General features: G+C 32.6%; 2 protein-coding genes across 10 annotated transcripts; one reads left to right on the top strand and one right to left on the bottom strand.

The window, feature by feature from the left end:
- Nucleotides 1-330: 330 nt before the first annotated feature.
- Nucleotides 331-5183, top strand: LOC122714583 (arylsulfatase B-like). Of its 2 annotated transcripts, none has more exons than XM_043936056.1 (9): nucleotides 331-446; nucleotides 1575-1765; nucleotides 1943-2173; nucleotides 2322-2477; nucleotides 2614-2878; nucleotides 3097-3254; nucleotides 3323-3458; nucleotides 3569-4014; nucleotides 4169-5183. In XM_043936056.1, the coding sequence occupies exons 1-9, from the start codon at nucleotides 389-391 to the stop codon at nucleotides 4670-4672; spliced, it is 2145 nt and encodes a 714-aa protein (XP_043791991.1). In that variant the 5' UTR covers nucleotides 331-388; the 3' UTR covers nucleotides 4673-5183. The 2 variants fall into 2 exon arrangements, with proteins under 2 accessions (XP_043791991.1, XP_043791999.1); XM_043936064.1 differs by lacking the exon at nucleotides 331-446 and adding an exon at nucleotides 1329-1398.
- Nucleotides 5184-5358: 175 nt separating this feature from the next.
- LOC122714549 (protein lava lamp-like) lies at nucleotides 5359-21209 on the bottom strand. 8 transcript variants are annotated; one of them, XM_043935997.1, is made up of 11 exons: nucleotides 20976-21209; nucleotides 19842-20015; nucleotides 19390-19764; nucleotides 18948-19300; nucleotides 18077-18836; nucleotides 17822-17930; nucleotides 16746-16874; nucleotides 7748-16580; nucleotides 6593-6768; nucleotides 6328-6382; nucleotides 5359-6118 (listed from the first exon to the last, which is right to left on the bottom strand). In XM_043935997.1, exons 2-11 carry the CDS (start codon nucleotides 20007-20009, stop codon nucleotides 6094-6096), a joined length of 10983 nt encoding a protein of 3660 aa, XP_043791932.1. In that variant the 5' UTR covers nucleotides 20010-20015; nucleotides 20976-21209; the 3' UTR covers nucleotides 5359-6093. The 8 variants fall into 8 exon arrangements, with proteins under 8 accessions (XP_043791932.1, XP_043791959.1, XP_043791940.1 ...); XM_043936024.1 differs by having other exon boundaries at nucleotides 17864-17930; XM_043936005.1 differs by lacking the exon at nucleotides 20976-21209 and having other exon boundaries at nucleotides 7748-10962; nucleotides 11029-16580; nucleotides 19842-20048.
- Nucleotides 21210-22383: the final 1174 nt, after the last annotated feature.

The following is a 22383-nucleotide window of genomic DNA, read 5'->3' as shown; positions in this document are numbered from 1 at the left end:
CAGACAAAGAATTAATTCCAAGAAGAATTCCAATTTGAAAGATGATCTTATTTAAATATCTTGATCTACATGTATGAATGCCACAAGATAGATTTTCACACTTGCAAATAAAAAACATAGCGGTTTAAAAGGAATACAGAATTTTCACGCATGTACATAATACCGAGTTTTCATGCTCGCCTTCTCCATTTTTCTCTCCCAGACAACACTTTCGTTATGCTCCAAATCCTCCCTTTGCTCCTCGCCGCTCGTTTTACGGAAAATCTAAAGTGGTAATAAACCAACACGTTTCGAGTTTCCCAGTCAGTCCACACGCGTTGTTAAAGACCACTTGGACGAAGCTGGATCTTCATTAGGATAGAAAGATGTTTGGACATAAACGGAAAAAATGGACAACTTACAACGAATAATGGGATACGCGACAGTTCTTCCCCTTTTTTATCAACGTAAGAGAACTTTTCTTCCTTGTTCATTTTCTGATAAATAGCCTGTCGACCGATGCCTTGAACCTTTATCTTATCTTATCTTATCTTTCGTTTTATTTTTAGTTCTTTAAGCAGAGATTTTCCTATTCTTTTGCGATAAAAATAGACGGTTCGAAAATTATTAGTAATAGATTTCTAATTTGAATATATCCAGGCTCATTTTTATTTGCCTATTTATGTCTGATCCGCATAAAACTTCCTTGTGCGAGCCAAAGACTCATTATAATTTCTTAAATAAGCGATGATAAAATGAGCAACGACAATCCATTTATTTATCGACAATAGGAAATGGTTTTTAAATCGTTCAATGCAGATGAAAGAATTTTTAATAATATTGAAAATTCTCTTGAAAATCGAACAATTTTCTTTACTCATTTTAAATATGTAAAATTTTAGACACGTATATATAATATAATTTTTTGATCAGTCGATTACTGTTTATTGCCATTTGTTGTTGTCTGTCTCATAGTATAGTCGATAAAATAGTTAATTATTTTTAATTGTGACTGAACATCATTATAATTTTATTATGTAAAATAATTGTGGTGTCTTGAATCCATCACTAATTTCAAGGTGTGTCTCGAAACAAATCAGATACCGGATTCTTAACGGTATTATAAAAGGTTTATAATTTTAGATTTAGCCCACTTTGTAAGATATATTACCTATTGCTCAGTATTTATAGGCAAAATAATTGTCGAAAACATTTGAAACCTCATTTGCCATCTCGACTTCGAGAACGTTGGTCGATTCGTGTGTTTCATGGTAGTACACTGTTTCCAAAATTTCCAAGAATTCATATTTATAAGAAAATACTTTAATGTGTTTGGTCGTTTCACGAAAAACACAAAATTAGTACGTAATTGTATTTTTTATAAAAAAAAACGGAAGGAAGTTTTAACAAAAGTTTCAGGTATTAAATCTAATTTAATTTAATTCAACATTTTTTAATAAATTTTATATTTGCGAATAATCAATTTTACGAAGCGTAGGTATAATAATCTTGATTGGAATTGTTGAATTAGTTATTTTTTAGAGATTTTTTAATGAAAATACTAAAATTTTAATTGTTAATATGCATTATTCCAGCTTATTCCGAAATGAATCTTGCCATGATAGCACAGTTTTTAATAGTGCTATTCCTCTTGGAGATAATAACAACGAGCATGGCTGCGATTTTTTTCTCATCCTCTTTGACTAAATCCAAAACGAAGCCAAAATATCAACCATCGACTACTAAACAGAAACCACATATCATTATCATTCTCGCCGATGATCTGGTAAATTGATAAATTTGTTATATTATCGCTTAAAATTATCTCATTTGTATTCTTGTAAAAATTAAAATTTTTATCAAATTATTACAAATGAAAAATACTAAAAGTAATCGTTATTAAAAAAAAAATGAACTCACTCGTTGAATGTTAAAATTTAAATTTATAATTATGTACTCATAGGGTTGGAACGATGTAAGTTTTCACGGATCGGATCAAATCCCCACGCCCAACATCGACGCCCTTGCATACAATGGTATCATCTTAAATAATCATTACGTGCCCGCATTATGCACACCAAGCAGATCGGCTTTAATGACCGGAAAAAATCCAATTCATCTGGGCATGCAACACTCTGTGCTCTTCCCAACCGAACCACGAGGGCTCCCCTTGAGCGAGAAACTGTTACCTGAAGTACGTTTCCCCATCGTGATTTTTCTTCACTTTTATTTTTTCTTCTTCTTTCATTTTTTATTTTCATTTAAATTCACAATAAGATATGTGTTAATTGTTACTTTTATTTGAACAAGAAATTTTATTTAATTCAATATTACTTTTACAGTATTTGAGAGAAGTAGGATATAAAACACACGCTGTGGGAAAATGGCATTTAGGATATTTTAAGAAAGAGTACACTCCGACTTATCGTGGATTTGATTCACATTTTGGTTATTGGAACGGTCTTCAGGATTATTACACGCATATCACGCAAGAACCTGTGAATATATTTAAAATTAATCTTTTGAATTTATATATTGTACATTATGTTACTACTAATTGTGTTACTACTATGTTACTAATAAATTAACACGTTGAATTGATAAATCAGTTTTATATAAAGATAATTCTTTCAGGATCCGGCGTACAGCGAGTTCAAAGGTTTTGACATGAGGCGAAATCTCACAGTGGCATGGGACACCGTAGGAAAATATTCTACAGATCTGTTTACGAACGAAGCTGTAAGATTAATTAATGAGCACGATACTGATCAACCAATGTTTCTATACCTGGCTCACTTAGCTCCTCATAAAGGAAATGAAGAACAGCTGTTTCGAGCACCCGATGAAGAGATTGCCAAATTTTCATACATTCTTGATCCTGAAAGAAGAATTCAAGCAGGTGAGTTAAAATCATCTAATTAAAAAAAGAAATATTCCATTTTAAAAGAAACTAAAAAAGAAAAATAAACAATTTTTTAAATAATATTGAAAAATCTCTCTGAAAAATAATATTTTATCTGTTACTAAATAATTTTCTTATATAATATAATATAATCATAAACTAATATAATCATAAAATAACATTTTCTTGTAACTTTAAAATGCTCTAATTTAAAGCTGTTGTATCAAAATTGGATCAAAGTGTCGGTGATGTAATGGATGCACTAAGGAATCGCGGCATGTTGGAGAACAGTATAGTACTTTTTATGAGTGACAATGGTGCACCAAGCGAGGGTGAATTGAGTAACAAGGGCAGCAATTATCCTCTTCGAGGCGTAAATATATTATTCACATTATATTTTTATATTAATTTTGAACAGATTAAAATCTGAATACTTTTCAGATAAAGAATAGTCCATGGGAAGGTGGAACGAGAGGAGTTGCAGCTATTTGGAGTCCTCTAATTAAGAAATCTAAAAGAGTTTCTAATCAAATGATGTTTATGTCCGATTGGCTTCCTACACTTCTATCTGCAGCAGGTTAATGAAATAATATTAAAAGCATCAATAACTCTAGCTTAGCATTTAATTAAAGTGGAAGGAAAAAATCATTAAAGAGATTTAAATTCCTTTCTTCGTGTATCTTTCAGGAGTAGATAGAAGGCAACTTGATAACATCGATGGATTTGATCTCTGGTCAGCCTTGGTGTTGAACAAAATCAGTTCCAGATCCGAAGTAGTGCTGAATATTGATGATCTCAGCGATTATGTTGCCTTCAGACGAGGTGATTTTAAATACATTATCGGTCGAACAGAAACTGGTAGTGCTTGGCTTGGAGCAAGTGGAAATTCATCTGAAGGCATTTCTCCGCAATACGATCCTTATAAAATATTGTACAGCAAAACTGGTGTTGCTATTTCTGGTATTATTACTGCTAAACAAGCGATGGAATTGAAAGAAAGAAGAAAAAGAAGCGTGGAAATATATGATACTGCATTAGAAACTAATTTTGAAGAAAAGATACTCAGTGTCGAAAATATTTCCGAATTGCGAAGGAAAGCACAAATAAAATGCAACGTCAAAGAGAAAGATAGAGTTAGTATTATAATTAAATATTTTTTATAAAAATTTATCTTACATTATATTTATTTTTTTTAATAAACAAAAAAAATACGTATAGTTTATAATAAATTTTATAACAATCCTGTTTGATAAAATTTTAAAAAATTTTTCTATAATTTTGCCATAGATCCCTTGTGAACCAATGATAGCACCATGCCTCTTTAACATAGAAAAAGATCCTTGCGAAATGGTGAATCTTGCCAAAACAAGACCAATGATTATGGCTATTCTGGAAAGAATTCTAATGAAGTACAGAATAACCGTGATACCTCCTAGTAATTTAGATGGAGATCCTAGAGCGGATCCATCACTTTGGAATAACACTTGGACCAATTGGTGCGAAGCTAATCCATTAGCACTCTCTTATACAAATATTGAGGAATTGAAACAGTCTGGTCCAGCAATTGCAGTGATGTCCATTATTTTTGGCCTTTTCGTTGTTGGTATAATAATGTTATTCACTTTGAAGTGTGGAAAAGGTAACTCGAACAATTTAGAAAATCCTGAATATCAGAATGATCATGAAGAAGTTGCATATACTACAAACAATAACGAACAATCATTTTCTATGTATAGTATTATAACAAATACGAGACAAAGTGATATGTCTAAGCATAAACAAATAAATTGACACTTTCGAACGAAATATACGAGGAGTAAACCTCTTTTAATTACTATAAAAATTTATTACATTAATCGAATTCTCATGCAAAAATATCAATGATATCATAATATTTGTTTATTCATATATTTATGAAATGAAACACATACGAAATTTTTACCTCGTATAATTTCGTTCTTTATTATTTTCTTCATTTCTTTCAAAATGTGATCCACACGATATACACGATTATATCGTGGATAGGATAACAATGATAAAATGAAACAAATTTCCTAAAATTAGAAGTACCGCTTGTTAAATAAGTTTGTTGTACTTCGAAAAAAAATCATGATTCAATACATTTGTAAATAATTCACAATCTTAATTAACATTTTACAAAATATTAAATATTAAATATTAAATGATAATTGAGTGGATGTATGAAATAAGGGTAGGAGTTATCATTTTATCTTTTTTATGAACATCAGTATTTCATTCCATTATTGCTGAATAGTGATACTGATAAAATACGAATTTTTTATTGTTCGAATATTATTTACCGACTTTTTATTTCCATATCCTTTTTGCATATATCGATTCAATTTACGACATTTGTAACCTAATTAATACATGCATATTTATTCATTTAATTAAAATATATTACATTAATGACTAATAATAAAAACAATTTTAATAAATACTTCTGTTTCATAATTTATTTATTCAACGACGCTTTCTTTTTTTTTGTACAAAATATTTCGTGGAAATAGAAAGTTCGAATCATCATAGTTAAAAAGCAACAAATAATTACGGCACTTCCAGTGATAAAACATTTTCACAATTAATATTAAATTTCAATCATCGTATGATTTGTCAACATTTCATTAGAAATTTATTCTTTCGATTCAATCGATAACATTTTATAGAAATATTCGTGACATTAAATAATTGACAAATCACAGATAATAATTTGCATAATAGACAATGGTAAACAGAAAAATTTGCAGAAATTAAAAAGAATTATTATCGGAACAAATATATTTGTATCGAATATTAGATCTCGATACTCAAGAAACATCTTACGCCCTATTAACAATTTCATGGCTAATAAAATAACTGAAATATACATTTCTTCAAGGCAATGTTCGTTTATAATTTATCTAAACACGACAACTATACAATGATTATAATACAATTAAGTCCACTCCTCACATTCTCTTCTTCTCTGAAGAGGAGTGACTTTTTAGAACCCTTTGAAGAAATACGACAATAATACGTGAATCACATTTTTCAATCACGTCGCAATGTGTCGACGAATTAATCGAAATTTTCAATTGTTTTTGACTTGTTCGATTTAGTTTAATTACAGAAATAGTCTCGGCAGTTGGCACTTGGCAGGAATGTATCCAGAAGGCAAGGATAGTGTCCACCTCACCATCATTAGTATTCCATCACATATGTACCACTTTTGGCGTACTGCAATTTGTTTGAACATCACGTTAAAATAATACTTCATTAAAAATATCTTTTAAGTTCATATTAAAATTTTATAAAGACATTTTTTTATAATAAAATTATACAAAAATTTTTTATAATAAAATTATACAAAAATATACAAAAATTTCAATATTATTATTTCTCTTTATTAATATAGGTATCTTTATCAATATTAATTATATATTTACCTTTTTCCCCATAGCCAATTTAACAAAACACTCGATTGACTCTGGACATCCCTAGCTGTAAACACAAAAATAATAAATTTACAATCTATGTATTAACATATTTTAAAATTTCTAAGTAAAAATTTCTTTTTCTTTTCAAACTAAATAGATATTCTATTCAATTAAGATTTGAAAAGCTTATTATGTAACAAAAAACACTTACAAAGCCAACCAAGTATTTCTACATAAAACTCTGAAGAATAAGATGAAAATTGAGGATACATACAGAGTGTGTAATTTGCATTGACGAGTCTGGCAGCTGCTTCAGGGGGTAAAGTACTTAAAACGTCTTTGTGCGCTAGTAAAGACATTTGTTGTGTGTGTCTCAATTCTCGTTCATCCCTCAATCGCACATCTTTTGAATGGCTCACCGTTTGCAGTTGTGACAGCCTGAAGGGAAAACTAGCTTATACAATAGAACAAGAAGCTTACTATAATACTGATCAATATGTCTTAATACTGCTGTCTTTCTGCCAAGGAATATGATAAGTTAATTCTTTCAAATCTACCACCAAGTATTTAAAGCTCTTATAAACAGCTTATATCTTTACACCTAGTTGATCCGTGAACATATCAAATTGAACTCTGTTAAAGTACAATTGTTATGCTTTCTTTTCCATTTTTATTCATTTATTTTATTATTCTTTATTCAATATAATTATAGAAAAACAGATCTAAAAGAAAATTTTATTCATCAAACCTTTGAATCTCTAATGTTCTGGAAGTAGCAGGAACTCCAAAAAACGCGTTCGTTTCTTGAAAAGAATTCATATTTAAATGAAAAAATTTATCTTGTTCGGATTAATTGGTGCAGAGCTTCGAACAACATTAACAAATCGTACAGGGCTACAGAGGAAAGGATGAATCAACTTGGAAAGCTTGTTTCCGGATCTGCTACGCGCTAAGCAATCTTAGGGGCTAAACAAATGCGTAATCCTTTAATTAGCATACTTTAGAAGATTCTTTTGTTGAATAATAATCTTATTTTGTAGGAAACTATCAAAAAACAATTCGTCACAAAAAAAGTAAACAGTTAAGTGAACAGTTTATACAAAATAGTATACAAGATGGTATACTAGAAACAAAATATATTATTATTATTTCCTTTGACAATAAAAAAAAAAGAATTAATTTAATAATAATATTTCCTCAATCTGTGAAATTACCATGTTTTCCATTACAACAATTTTTCAATTGTAATCCATAATTTCCATAATCAAATAAAAAAAGAAATCAAAATAAATTATATTTTTGAATATTACAATTATTGTAAAAAAAAAAATTTATTCAAATATTTATCATTAGCATTCCTTTCTAAATCACATCAATGTTATTGAGAAATTTCAATCAATGATTGAAAAAAGATGTGAATAGTACATACTTTTGGGCAAGGATTTCCTTGTTTTCCCCAATCGGTGCATCAATAGCTTCTTTGGCTATCTCGACTGGTCCCTCAGACTTGGATGGTGAAGGATGTTCTACAATTGGTTCCACAGTGCCTTCAGAAGTGGTTGCCTCCATTTTCGGGCCGAAGTCTACATTCGTTAAGGTACCTTTCCTCAAGTCTTCATTAACTCTGATCGCGTTAGAGAGGCGTAATTGCAACGTATCGCGTTCTTCGAGTAACTGCATCAATTCGTGCGTCAATTCTTCGCATCTTACGTCTCTTTGATGAAGCATGTACAACGCAAGATCTAATTCCTGCGACGTTGATGTTTTACTCTTCTCATCAGAGGTTTCCATGTTTCCAGGAGCTGTAGAAGTATCGAGAACAGACACGTCTTTCTTTAAAACGTTTTGTATCAATTGATATTCCTTCACTTTATCCTCTAAAAGTGTCTTCAACGAATTGATTTCGACTTCTCTGGCCGTCAAAGTATTTTTCAATTCGGTAAATCGCTTCTCTCCCTCCTCGTACAACGACACGAGTTGCTCTATACGCGCGTCCTTCTCGTAAATTTGTATCTTCAAATTGTGAAGCTCTGCATCCTTGGTAATGCTCAATTCGGCCAATCTTCGTTCCTTCTCCGCCAGATCAGAATTTACTCGTATCAGATCCTCTTCCTTCCGACGCAATTCATCTTTCGTTCTTTGCTCAGTCGTGGACAACTCCATCAACTGACTTTTCAGATTTTCAATGTCTCTATTGTTGAACGATAACTCATCCAAGATTTTTTGATTCTCCATAGCCAAGTTTCGCTTTATCTCATCGATCTCCATTTCCTTCTCTTTCAACTTTCTCTCCAAGAATTCCTCACCCTCCAAACGAATCTGCTCCTTCTCCGCGTTAAGCTTCTGTACAGCTTCCCTAGTCTGTTCCGAGAATCTTTCAAACTCTTGCAAGCGAGATACTTCCCTCTGCAATTCGACAATTGTTAATTTTACATGTTTAATTTCCTCTTCCTTACCGTACAATTCAGCAGTTAATCTTTGAACCATCTCCCGTAATTCAAATTCATCCGATTGAGGCTCCATGCTTGCTTGGACAGACAACTGCGAATCTTTTTCGGCTACGATGTACTTGAGTTCGTTAATTTCTTGCTCCTTGGCGTACAACTCATTCTGAAGCCTGACAATTTGTTCCTGTTCCTGGATCGATCTTCGATCCCTGGAACGAAGACTCGCTTCTTCTTTGGAAACGAATTCCTGGCTTTGCGTCTCGATTCTTTGCGTCAAAGCATGGATTTGCTTCTCCTTTTCCTCGGCTCTTGCATTGATCACCTCCAATGAAGATTCCAACTCCGCCTTCTCATTGTACAGACAATTGATCCTTTGTTGCATCTCTTGAATTATATCTGGATACGTGTTCTCGCTCAGAATATATTTCAAATGCTCGATCTCTTCTTGCTTCCTTTCAAGTTCAACCTGCATATTGTCTACGGTATGCTGTAAATTTTGCTCGCCATTGCCCATTCTAAACACAGGTAAACCGTCTATCATGTTAGTAGAATTACGTCGATCCTGTTGCAAACTCGACAATCTATCAATTTCCATTTGTCTCTCGTTCAACATCCGATTGCTTTGATCCAGAAGAGACATCTTTTCGTTCAAATTCTGCCTAGTCTCCTCCAAAACTTTACGGGTTGCTTCCAATTCCGAGCTCAAATTGTTCACTTGCTCGCCCTTCCTCAACAGTTCATTCTTCAACTCTTCCACTTTCTGTGTCTCCATACGAAGTTCGCTCAATTCGATTCTATTCTTTTCCATAATTTCCATATACTCTGTCGTCTCTTCTACGTTCTTTCGCAAGGTCGCCTCTTTCTCGTCTAGGAGTGATCTCATGTTTTCCACTTCCTGCTCCAAAGTTTGAATACGTAGGGTAGACTCGTTCAGACTGGCCAAGGTTGCTTCAGACTCGTTCAAACGTTCACGTAGCTCTTCAATAGTTTCCACGCATCTCTGATTCTCGAATGACAATTTCTGAATTGTTCCCTCCCTTTCGGACAACTCCAACACTCTCTCGGTCAATTGCCCCTCCGTCGACGTAAATCTCTCTCGAACAGAGGCCAAACTCGATTCCTTTTCCATTAAATTCTGCCTCAAGAGTTCCAATTCTTGTCTTTGGGCGTCGAGTTGAACAACGTTGTTCTGTTTCTCGAGCAAATACTCGTTTATAGCTATTTCTAACGTGGACAATCTTTCGTTGAGGTTTTGCACGTGTTTATCCCTCTCCTCGATTTCTATCGCGTGCTTTTGCATCAATTCTTGAGTGGCCTGACTTACGAGGGCGCTCACCGTCTCCACGCTCTGCCGTTCGATAAATTCCTTCTCCTTCTCGGTGAACGATCTCCTCAAATTCTCCATTTCCTGTTTCTTTTCGTCGAATTCTCGATTCAACTCGTGTATAGTATTCCGCAACCTCATCTTTGCTTCTTCGTGCTCCACGTACTGTTTTTGAAGCTCTTGCTTCAAGTCCGCCACTTCCTGTATCCTGATGTTCAAAAGATCGGTCACCTCCAACATGGATGCATTCAAAGAAGAAACTTGCTTCTCCGAGGACGCCGTCAAATCCGTCAATCTTTCTTCCAGACTCGATTTCTCTCGCAGAGCGTCCTCCAAATTCTTTCGTAACTCGGTAACGTTCGATTCGGAGGCCTCGAGCTGTTTGCGCAAACCGGCTATCTCCATTTCCAATTTTCCCGTCCTCTCGAAGGCCTCTTCTTTCAAGTAATCGGCGTTATGCCTCATTGCTGTGACTTGATCGTTAGCGTCCATCAAGCTCTGCTCGTATCGCTTCCTCAACAAATCATACTCCTCCCTAGATTTACTCAACACCGCCTGCAATTCATAAATTTTTCTGTTTAAATCGTCCACGATCTGGATGGACTCGTCCTCCTCGGCGTTACGTCTCGCCTCTAACGCGGACAACTTAATCTTTTGCTCCTCTAGGAAGTGTTGAAGTTGCTCGTTCTCGGTCGCGAGCGCCTCCATCTCGTCCTTGAGATCGTCCATCTCCTCCTTGTACTTTTTCGACAAACTTTCGAAATCCGCCTCCCGGGCGGAACGCTTCCCCCTGTTCGCCTGCTGCTCTTGCTTAACCTGTTGCTCGGCCGCCGAGGGATCGGCTTGCTCCTCGACGATCCGAAACGCGCCTCCCTGCAAACGGGATTTGTCGAGAATTTCTACCTTGTCGGATAATTCTTTGTTTCGAATACGAAGTACCTCCATGTCCATGTCCTGCCTCTCTTTCATCTCCATGTATCTCTCGTTCGCCGAGACGACAACGTCCAACCGTTTCATCAGCGCCTCCTTCTCGGCTACCGTGTTCCTCTGCTCCTCCTTAATCTCGTTCAAACTCTTCTCCAATTTGCCTATCTGTGACTTCAACTCCTCCTCGATCGCCGAGTCCAATCCGTAAAAGTCGCTGGCCGATTTCTGTATCTTCAATTGCCGTTGCAGGCCCTCCGTCTGCACCTTGTACTCCTTCAGCTTCTTTATCATTTTCGCGTTCCTCAATTGGGCGGCCTTGTTCTCCTCCCCCATCCTCGCCCTCTCCCTCTCCAAATCTTTTACCTGATCCTGGAGATCGTCTATCCTCGCTCGTAGCTGAATCTCCGCGTTGGTCATCAATATTGTGGACGGCATAGCCTGCTCGCTGTCCAATTGCGCGTCCTCCGTGTTCCATCCCCATGCCTCCTCGTCGACGTTGATTTTCTCCGCCGACCCGGCGTCCCACGTCTCGCCAACATCCAGAGAAACGTTTTTCTCCTCCAAGACAATCTTCTCCCCGACTCGTTGTCCCTCGTCCGAAGGGGTTGATTCCTTCGTGATAGGCTTCGTCGCTTCGTCGCATTGTTTGCAAGCTTCCTCCAAGGCTCGGCTAAGATTCGCCACCGCTTCTTTAGCCTCGTCCCTCTCCCGGCCAACCCTCTCGATCTCCAGCTGCAAGTTTGACCGTCCAAGGTTCACCGAGTCCTTCAACTCCTCCATGGATCTTGTCAAATCGTTTACCTGCAACTGTAACAGATCCCTCTCCTTCGTGAGCGACAAAACGCGCTTCTCCTGCATCGCTTCGAGATCGCTAGAATTTCTCAGCTCCGTCTCTAAATTGTTTATCTGCGCTTCGTAGGATCGTAGAAGGGAATCTTGCCGATTTCGTTCAACTACAGCCTCGTCCAACGTCTCCTTCATGGAATTCAGCCTCGCGTTCAATTCCCTCAATTGATCGCCTTTTGCCAACAACGATTCCTCGAGGTTATCCGTGTCGTTTCCCTGCAACTCCATTCTCGAGTCGCGCAACTTCAACGAGTCGATTTCTCTTTCTTTCTCGGCGACCAGTCGTTCCGCCATCTCCAAATTGGCGCGCAGTTCCTTTTGCGAGTCTTTCAACTCATCTATCTGCGTCCTCTCCTCGATCATCGTCCCCTGCAACCGATTTACCTCCTCGGTCAGATTCGAGCATTGCCCCTCCTTCTCCTCCAGCAAGGCCTGCAATCTCTTCACCTCCTCGTCGGCCAGAGGATCGCAATCGGGCGGGGTTGGCGCGCTGCCGAAGATCCTGGAGGCGTCGAACAATTGAGGGGGGAGGGCGTTCTCCCGAGGAGCTGTAACGAACGGTTCCCTGCTAGATTCTGACAGACTCTTATTCCTGTACGCGTCCAACTCCGTTTCTAAATCTTTTATTTTCCTTTCGTTCGAGTCTTTGTCCGTTTTGAGAGACTCGATCTCCCGTTCCAACTCAAGTTTCGTATCTTGCAACAATTTCTCTGCCGTTTCTCTCCGCACCTCCATGGATTTAAGAGATTCTGCCCGATCGTTCAATCGTCGTTCCAGTTCGTCCCCGCGCCTCTGAACAATTTCCATTTCCTGTCGCGCGTTTAACAATTCCTTCTCGCGTTCTTCCAACCTTTCAACCAGATCAGAGTTCAACGCATCAACGTTCTGCAACCTTTCCACGCTCTGCTTGCTGTCCTCCAACGCACGCTCGCCGGTGATTAACTTCTCTTGCAAAGTGTCGTTCGTGGAACGCAACTGGTCAATCCTCCCTCTCAATTCCTCGTTCTCCCTCGACGCTCTCTCCAAATTCACCTTCACCTCCTCGTGACTCGACGCCAACGAGTTGTACTGGAATAAAAGATCGTTGTACGGATCCTCGAGGGTTCTGCTCCTCATACCTGTCTGATTCATCAGATCGTTGAACCTCAGTGATTCCCTCATCTGGACGAAATTACCAATGGAATTCGCCAACTCGTTGTCCAAGTTCTCTATCTCGGCTTCCCGCTCTTGCAATTTCGCCTCCAACGCTTGGACCAACGTCTGGCACTGCTCGCAATGGCTGCAGCGCTCCAACCCTCCGCTCGTTTTCGGGTCATCCTCGTTCGCCATCTCCTCCCCTTGGGTCTGGGTGGCCTCCGCTCGGCCGTCGACCACCGCCGCTTTCCCCATCCGCTCGAGCAACAACCGTCTCTCCTCCGATTCTTTCTCGACCGTCTCCAATTTCTCGTTTATATGCGCTTGTTTCGACAACAAGAGGCCGTTTTCCGCCTTAAGATCGTTGATCAAGGTAAGGTGTTGGACGTATTCAGCCTCCATAACCTGCATCCTCACGCTGAGCTCCCTTGCCTTCTCCTTCATCTCGTCCAGTTCCAACTGCTTGCGCTCGCTCTCTTGGACGACTTGCTGCCTGTAAGACTCGTACTCTGACGATATATTCCGCCTGCTCTCTTTTTCCGACGAAAGATCGGCCGTCGAAGATTCGAGATCCGCCCGCAATTTTACAATCTCCTCCTCCATCTCTGCAATTTGTTGGGCGAGCGAGGTCATCTTCTCCTTCAAGTTGGACAAATCGCTAGTCAGTTTCTCGATAGTGTTCGATGCTTGTGCAGTCTCGTTTCTAGATTGGGCAAGCCTCTCCTCGAGATCGGATATTCTGTTGTCTTTCTCGCGGATTGCAATCTCCACGTCTTGAATTTGCTTGTTCTTTGCCTCCTTCTCGTCCTTCTCGGTCGTCCATTTTTCTTCCAGCTCGGCAACCCTTGTCTCGAGCTCCTGACAAACGGCCGTTTTCTTCTTCAAATTGGCCGCTATCTTCTTCATCTTTTCCAACTGCGTCTGTATCTTCTCCTCGGAATCTTTCAACTTTTTCTCCAAATCGGCAACCTTCGATTCTAAAGCAACTTTAACTTCTTCGGTCACGTTCCGACCGATTAATCTCTCCTTCTGTTCCAATTCTTCCTTCAATATCTCGCACTCTTGCATTTTTCCGCCCAATTCTTCGATCACGTTTTCGAGTCTCTGGTTTTGCAATTGAACGTCCTCCGTGTGCTTTAATTTCAACTGTTCCATCTGTTTGTAATTGCTTCTCAGTTCCGCTTGCAAATCATTGGCAAACTTTGCATTGTTGTCTATAATGCTCTGCAATTCCCACACCCGCCTTTCAGCCTCACCTTTCTCATCTTTGGATTCCACAATTTGTGCCTCCAGATGATCTTTCGTTGTTATTAGATCGACGAGTTCCCGTTGCTTTTCGGTTAATTGATCTTGAATATCGTTATTTTGCTGCGACAAATTTTTCACTTTCTCCGATAAATTACTATTTTCCTTCGTGGTTGCATTAATTCTGCACTCCAATTCGTCGAGAATCATATTTTTATCCTTCAATCTCTCCATCAAATCGTTATAATCTTTCACAGGTATCGACTCCTCTATTTTTTCATTCAATTCGATAATATTTCTCCCCAATGAATGTATCTCTTCTTCTTTACTTTTTACTAGATTATTGAGATTTGAAACTTCATTGGTCATCGATGTTATCAAAGAATCCTTCTCTTGGATCAACAATTTACAATTGTTAAATTCATCTTGCAAACTGTCTATCGTGATCATTTTATTTTGGAGTTCCGCATATTTCGCTTGTAATTCTTGATCTTTTTCCTCTATGGTTTCTTCCAATCTAATAATTTCATTCTCTTTTTCAGAGATTATTGAAATTTGTTTTTGAAACTTTGATTCAAATGTCACCGTTGTATCCTGCAATTGTTTTTTCAATAATACAGTTTCCGCATTTTTCTCATTATTTTCCTCTGATAATATTTTATTTTCGTTTTGTAATGTTCTGAATTTTTCTTCGATGGATGCTTTTCCCGTTTCCAATTTCTCCATTTTTTCTTGCATTTCATTGCACTTATATTTCCATTCTTCTATGGTACTAAACATTTCTCTCAATTCATTCTCCAAACTTTCAGCTTTCTTTCCAGATTTTTCATAATCCACAATCTGTTGACTTTTCTCTTCTAATTCTTTTTCCTTGTTTACTAATTTTATTTTCATTTCTTCGATTAGACTTGTTTGTTCAGCGATCAAATTTTTGCATCTTTCTATCTCCTGTTCCAAAGAAACAACGATCATCGATTCCGATTGTGTTTGTTGAGATATAGGTTCATCTAATTGCGGTGTTTTAAGTAATTCTTCATCAGATTTTTCTAAAGGAATACTAATTTGTTCATCGAGTTGTTTCTTCTCCTCAATATTCTGTTTTTCAAGATTCAGTTTATCTAATTTTTCGATAAGTTTTGAATTCTCATTATTAGAATCCAACATTTGATCAAGTTTTAATTGTAATTCTTCTTTTTCTTGTGTAATTTTCATTACATTTTCTTCTAATTTTTGATTAGAGGTTTTAAGTTCTGACATTTTTGTAACTACTTCCTCGTTTTCTCTTAACAATTCTTCTATTTTACTTCTCAAATCATTGATTTGAAGATCCTGATTTTTGTCGTGCCACTGTTCCAATGAATTACGTAATTCTTTTACTTCTTTTTGTAAAAGATCTTTTTCTTCTATTAATATATTAATTTGTGTTTTGAAATCAACATCCCTTTTCGATACTTCAGATTCTTCGGATTGTTTAGTTTCAATTTGAACTTCTAATTTATCTGGCTCCATAGTTAAATCAGTATTGTTTACAGACAACATTTCAATTTCTTTATGCAATCTATTATTTTCTTCAATGAAATCCATTAATTGAATTTTAAGTTTCGATAATTCTATAGATCGATTATCATTTTCTTGCTCCAAAGTATCAATCTTCAACTTCAAATCAATATCTGATTTAGATTCTATATATTCTAATTGTTCCTCAAGTTTCGTAAGTTTAATTACAAGTTCGCTATTTTCTTGTGTAAGAAGCTCAATTTTCGTCATACTCTCATTATTTTCTGGTATTCGTTCAAAAGATTCTGTCGAACCCGTATCCGAGGATCCTTTCTCTTCCACTCTACTCAATTTCATTGTTAAATCACTATTTTCTTGTGTTAATTGATCAATTTTCTTTAATAATTCATTTTTATCAATGTTATTCATAGATTCGATGGAATCAGCATTTTCTTTTTCTTGAAGTTTATTTAATTTAAGAGTTAATTCATTGTTTTTCTGTGTTAAATCTTCGATTTTTTTCAACAAATCAGTTTTATCTAATTCTTGTATAGCTTCAAATGATTCGGTAGATCCAGTATCAGATGTTCCTTTTTCTTCAAATTTCGATATTCTATTATATAACTCGGTATTTTCTTGTGTTAAAGTTTCCACTTGTTTAATTAACTCTGCAGGATTAACCTCTGATGAAGATTCTAATTTACTTTCATTTTGCATTCTATGCATAGCTTCTAATTGTTCTTCAAGATCAACGACTTTTATTTCTGCAGTTACTCTAAGATTCTCAGATTCTGCATTTTCCGCCTCTAAAGACGAGATTTCTTGTTTCGCCATATGAAGCTCTGAAATAAAGATTATATATTTGTTGAATAATTAACTTCATTTTTTTTTTTTTTTTTTTTTTTGTTTAAAAAAATATTTTTCTAATTTGAAATTAAATATTAATTTAAAATATAAAACATATAATATAAAAAAAAAAAAAAAAAAAAAAAAGATACATAAATTACCTTGCAAAAGATCCAATTTTTGATTCTCTAGAGTAGCAATGGCTTCAATTTGCATTTCAATTTCTTTCGTTTGAGCAGAAACTTTACTTTCAAGATCAACAACACGTTCTTGCCAATCTCCTGCTGAGGCTATGCAAACCGTACAACATGCCAATGATGTATGTATAATTGATATTAATTGATAATAAATGCAAAAGCAAGCAAAACTTAAATAAATTTATATTTAACAAGCTTAATTTTTTTATAATTATGTTTGTTCAAGGATTAATTTATCTTGCAATAAGCATGATTAATATGTAAAATCAATTAATTCAGCAAGCAGATTCCCAAAGCAAATATAATTTTTTTTTTTTTTTGTTTATTAATACAATCATTCATTCATTATTTGTTATGTATCTAAATAATATTTATGTTATAAATCATGTAATAAAATCGTTTCATATGATACCAATAATGTAAATTATATAAGGCAAAAGATTTAAAAGAAAAATAGCAAAAGTTTTTTTAATTGTTCATGCAAGTAAGTAATATTAAAATGTAAAAAAATATAAAATATAAATATCTGCTAATAAAATATATTTAATTTTATATCAGAGTGTAGCAAACTTTGACAAGTAAAGTAGGTACCATGTTATGTTAAATTTAATATAATTGATTAGTATATTATAATACTCAATAAATATTTTGATTTAGAACGAATATCTAACTAATCAAGTAAAAAGATTCCATCACCAAAAATTAGCATAATTATAATTTTCTCAATTTATCAGTATTTTTCTTATAGAGAAAGTAATAATAAAAAAGATATTAACAATTTGTTTTATATTGATAAAAATCAATTATTAAATTATATTTAATAAAATCTCTTTTATATATTATTAAATATATATATGTATATTTATGTACATAAATAAATTGAAATTTCTCCGCAACCAGGAAAACAGGACTGTGGATAATTACTTTAAGAATAATATATATATAAATATATATAAACAGACAATGCATTGCACGTACAATGAATAAAATAACTAGAACAATGGAAACAGCAATGACAGAATTTCTGTCCTGGTTCCTACCTTTAAGCTCGTCAAAGTCTACCAGACTCAGCTGAAGGTTACCTTTCTCCTCCTCTAATAATGCCACTTGATTCCCCAATCTGACAAGTTCCGCATTTGTATCAGATATCTAAATCACAAAATTACATATAAATATATTTTATTATAATTTAATATTTATTTATGTTTTCAAACGAAAATTAATTAAAAAGCTTTGAAATTAACAATAAATCTTTCATCTTATAAATAATAATATTAACATCATTAAAATCTTGCCTTTTTAAAATTTTCCAATTGTTGTTGTAAACTTTTTACTTTACTTTTATGCTTTGCTTTAATTTTGATCATATTTTTATTTAATTCTTCTAATTCCTTAGTAAGTTTTGCCACTTTTTCATCTTCTTTAATAATACCCTCTTCTGGTAACTTCGCCGCAATTTCATTTTTTTCTTCTTCAAGTTTATGAACAAAGTTTTCAAGATCAGTTATTTTATTTGAATACTCTTCATTTTTTAAAGTTAAATCCGTTACTTGTTTTTGTAATTCTGTTTTAGATTCTTCTTCGAGAAATTTATTAGATTGTTTTAACTCTTCTACTAAATTTTCAAGTTCAATTATTCTATTATCTTTTTCTATTATTGCACCATTACCATGCATAGATATATTTACAATTTTATCTTGTAATTCTGCAACGCTTTTTTGTAACTCATATTTTTCATCTTGCAATTGTTTATTATTATGTTCCAATTTTTCTAATTTGAATTGTAAATCATCAACAGTTGGATCTCTGACTATTCCAATACCAGATTCGAGTTTAAAGACTCGTTCATTAGCTTCTGCTAATTTTAACTCATAATCTTTTAATTGTTCCAGCAAATTGTCGTTTTTCGCTTTAAGTGAAGATTCCATGAGTACAAAATTTTCTTGCATTGATTTCATAGCTTCTTTAGTTTCTATCAAAGTATCCATGGTAGAACGAGAGAAATCGACACTGGCAGTCTCAGACAATTTTTGCTCATTAATCTGTTTCCTAAATCTAAATAAAAATAAATAATAAATAAATATATATCGATCGAAAAATAAAATATTAAAAAAATAAAAATTAAAAGAATAGATAAAATTTTAAAAAGTTTATATATAAAATTACCGATCAATTGAATCTTCTAGTTCTACAATTTTATTATCTCTTTCTTGCAATTGCATTAAAAGATTTTCATTTTTATTTTTCAAAGATGTCTCTAAAAGTACAAAGTGTTCCTGCATTGTTCGCATTTCGTCTTTCGTATCTTCTAGAGTGTCTAACGTCGTTTTACCCTTTTTTGAAAGATCTGCAGACATAAGGGTAACTGCCTTTGTCTTAGATTCAATAACAGAATCTTTTTCTTTTAAGTTTTCCTGAAGATCCATAATTGTAGCTTCAAGCTCCAAAATTTTATTATTAAGTTCTGTAATTTTACTTTCTTTTTCTTGAATACTTTCTATTTGAATTGGTGACATGATCTGTAATAAAAATATTAATTATTAAATATAATTACTACTACTTATATAGTAAAAATATTAACAAAGAATTTTAAAAATTAATTACTAACATCAGAAGTAATCATGACTGGTTTTACAGCTGTAATGGATATTTGATCCTTTTGAAAAGCCATTACTGTCACATCTTTTTCTTCTAATTGTTGCCTAATAGCTTCTACTTTTTCTTCAACTGCTCGTTTAGTTTCACTTATTTCTTTATTACGTTGTTCAAAAGCTTTTCTATTCTCTGCTAGCTTTTTTTGGAGTAAAGTAGACTTTGCTTTTGCAGTTTTTGCTTGACTAATATCATCAATATTTTCTTCAGGTGTATCTGTTAAAGCAGTCTCAGATATACGAGCTATATCTTTAGAAGGCAAATTTCCTTCTCTATTTCGACGTGATAACTTAGCTCTAGATTTAATTTTAGAAAGTCTTCTTGCATATTCCTAAATTTAAATTATAATTTTCTAAGTAAAATAGTCAAATTTTTTTCATTGAACTTTTATAAATTAATATTTATTACCTGAACTTCCTCTTCTTTCTTTTTTAAACTTTGTTTATTTTTCAACATAATTTCTTTCAAAGATTCCAACTGACTTTTATTTTGTTCACATTTTTCTTTTGCATGTAGCATAGATTCAGGTGCATCCCCTTCCATTGTTCCTGGTGGTTCTTCTGATGCACTCCACATTATGAACTGTAGTATTAATAACAATAAAAACCACTTCATTATAATTTATGCAAGATAGACTTAAACTTTTATAAATAAGAAATTATGAAATCAATGGCAGTGAAAGTTTCTATAAAGTGGCCAGACAATGTGTCACCCAGTGCTCTCATTTTCACAAACTAATTGGATGAAAGCTTGAATAAGGTAAACTAATTGTATTATCCGTATGTATAGATACTGAATGTCAGAATTAACATTCTAGTTACCTTGTGGCATATTTAATTCTTACAACACTTAAACATGAAATGATATCTTATATAAATTTTCAAATGAAGAAAAATGAAAAAAAATACTAATATTATAATTAATATTAACAAATAATTACTAATAAATAATTATTGCATATATAAATCTTTTTTATCAATAAATATATTTAAATGCATTATATATATTAATTCTATTATATTATTAAGAAATATTTTTTAATAATACAATATAAATACAACATATAATTTTTTTATGTTTTTAAATTTATACTATAATTTTAATATAAAATAATGAATATATTATATTATTTATTATACTTATTAATTATACAAAACAATAATAAAATAAAAATAATTACTATAAAATAATTTAAAATTCAAAATTTTAAATAATTGTATTGATACATGACATGTATAAATATTTATACATGTATAAATATTTAATGAATAAATGAAAAAGTTAACCTCAAATCAAAAATTCTTTAAATCAAAAAAATATAATATTATAAATTAATTTTAAAATAAACAAACAATATAATAAATAATAAAATTGTGCAAAAAATTTAAATATATAATGAAATGACGTAAATTGCATTATGAAAAAAATATATTCTAAACATTTTTAATATCAAAAAATAAAAATTACACAGTAGAACCACTTTCATATACTAAACAAATATGAACATTTTTTTAAATAAAAAACTTTTGAAATTATATTTACCTTTATTTATATTTCTATAAATTGTCAAGATGGAAAGACGTTATTGTTCGTACACATATTTTGTCAAAGAGTTTTTATCATTCACATCTGTATGCAATTAAAACTGAATATATTCATATCTATATTTAGTTAATTTTACAATATTTATAGTGATTTTACTAATAATCACATGTAAATATTAAAGAAATTGTAATACTATGCTTCAAAATGTAAAGTCTACATTACTCCTTTTACAGCCGGAAACAGTTGGACATTTTAAGTGCATATGTGCTGCCACTTTACGGAAATTTTTATTACTATCAAAAAACTTATAGTAATTTAAAGGAAATTTAAAATGTACATAATTTAATGTTAAATTAATTAAATATATATTCAAATATTTCTTAATCTATTAGAATCATTAACCTAATGTTGATAATGTATAATTAAATATTTATTTAAAATCTATTATGGAAACTATTTCAAATTTGATATTTTGATTTTATAAATTTTTCTTAAATATAAAAAATTATTCATATTTAATATTTTTTTATGTATATAAGTTAAAATTATTTTCAAATGATAATTAAGATTTAAAGATTTGAAATTTGAAACAAAAAATATTATTAATAATGCTTATGCATAGTTTTTAGTTAAAATTCGATATAAAATTTTGTAATATATTTTTAAAATATTAATAATTTATTATAATTTAAATATATATAATGAATTATTAATTAAATTTATATATGAATAAATTTTTCTATTTTCTATTATTCAAATAAATGTTTAAAATCCATTTTCACATTAATTGTTTTTAATTTTTTTATCGTTATAAATCATTAAACAATTATAATAATTGCATTATTGTATTTTACGATTAATTTATTTTACATAGAAAATAATCCTATTATAGGCTATTGTATACGTTTCGATATATATCTCAACACAACAGGTGATAACAGCTGATTCATATGTAACAGAAAATACTTCAATTTGCATGTATTTATTTTTATAACATTATTTTAAAATTTGTAATTCCTTAATTTATTTGTATATGCAATTAACAAATATCAAAAATAGATTTAGAAAATTTAATAATAATTATTAATAAATTATGTAAAAAATAAAAGAAAATAAATAATGAATAATATAATGAATAAACAATCAGTTTCTAACAAATTTTTTTATCACATCAATTATAATTGATTTTGAAAAAAAAAAATAAAATACAATTCTAACCTATACGACCTATAACACTTATACGAGATAGATAACACAATATATATATATATATATATATATACATATACAGATTACATAAAACATCATTATATATACTTAAAAAATAATTTATTACATATGTATATGTATATATACATACATATATACATGTACATATATATACATACATATATATGTACATATA

Source organism: Apis laboriosa, unplaced genomic scaffold (genome assembly GCF_014066325.1).
Source record: "Apis laboriosa isolate Shangri-la unplaced genomic scaffold, ASM1406632v1 scaffold112_cov148, whole genome shotgun sequence".
NCBI lineage: Eukaryota > Metazoa > Arthropoda > Insecta > Hymenoptera > Apidae > Apis > Apis laboriosa.
Note: the sequence above shows the minus strand (reverse complement) of the source record. Positions and strands in the feature narration are given on the sequence as shown.

What these genes read in the sequence shown, in the direction of transcription:
- LOC122714583 (XM_043936056.1), top strand. Translation starts at nt 389, where the DNA reads ATGGACAACTTACAACGAATAATGGGATACGCGACAGTTCTTCCCCTT. An exon ending in TGAAAGAAGAATTCAAGCAG is followed by an intron (nt 2,879 to 3,096) that starts GTGAGTTAAAAT and finishes TCTAATTTAAAG; the next exon opens with CTGTTGTATCAAAATTGGAT. An exon ending in GCAATTATCCTCTTCGAGGC is followed by an intron (nt 3,255 to 3,322) that starts GTAAATATATTA and finishes AATACTTTTCAG; the next exon opens with ATAAAGAATAGTCCATGGGA.
- LOC122714549 (XM_043935979.1), bottom strand. Translation starts at nt 20,048, where the DNA reads ATGAAGTGGTTTTTATTGTTATTAATACTACAGTTCATAATGTGGAGT. An exon ending in AATTGGAAAATTTTAAAAAG is followed by an intron (nt 17,931 to 18,076) that starts GCAAGATTTTAA and finishes TTTGTGATTTAG; the next exon opens with ATATCTGATACAAATGCGGA. An exon ending in AAGGAAATCCTTGCCCAAAA is followed by an intron (nt 6,769 to 7,747) that starts GTATGTACTATT and finishes TGTATAAGCTAG; the next exon opens with TTTTCCCTTCAGGCTGTCAC.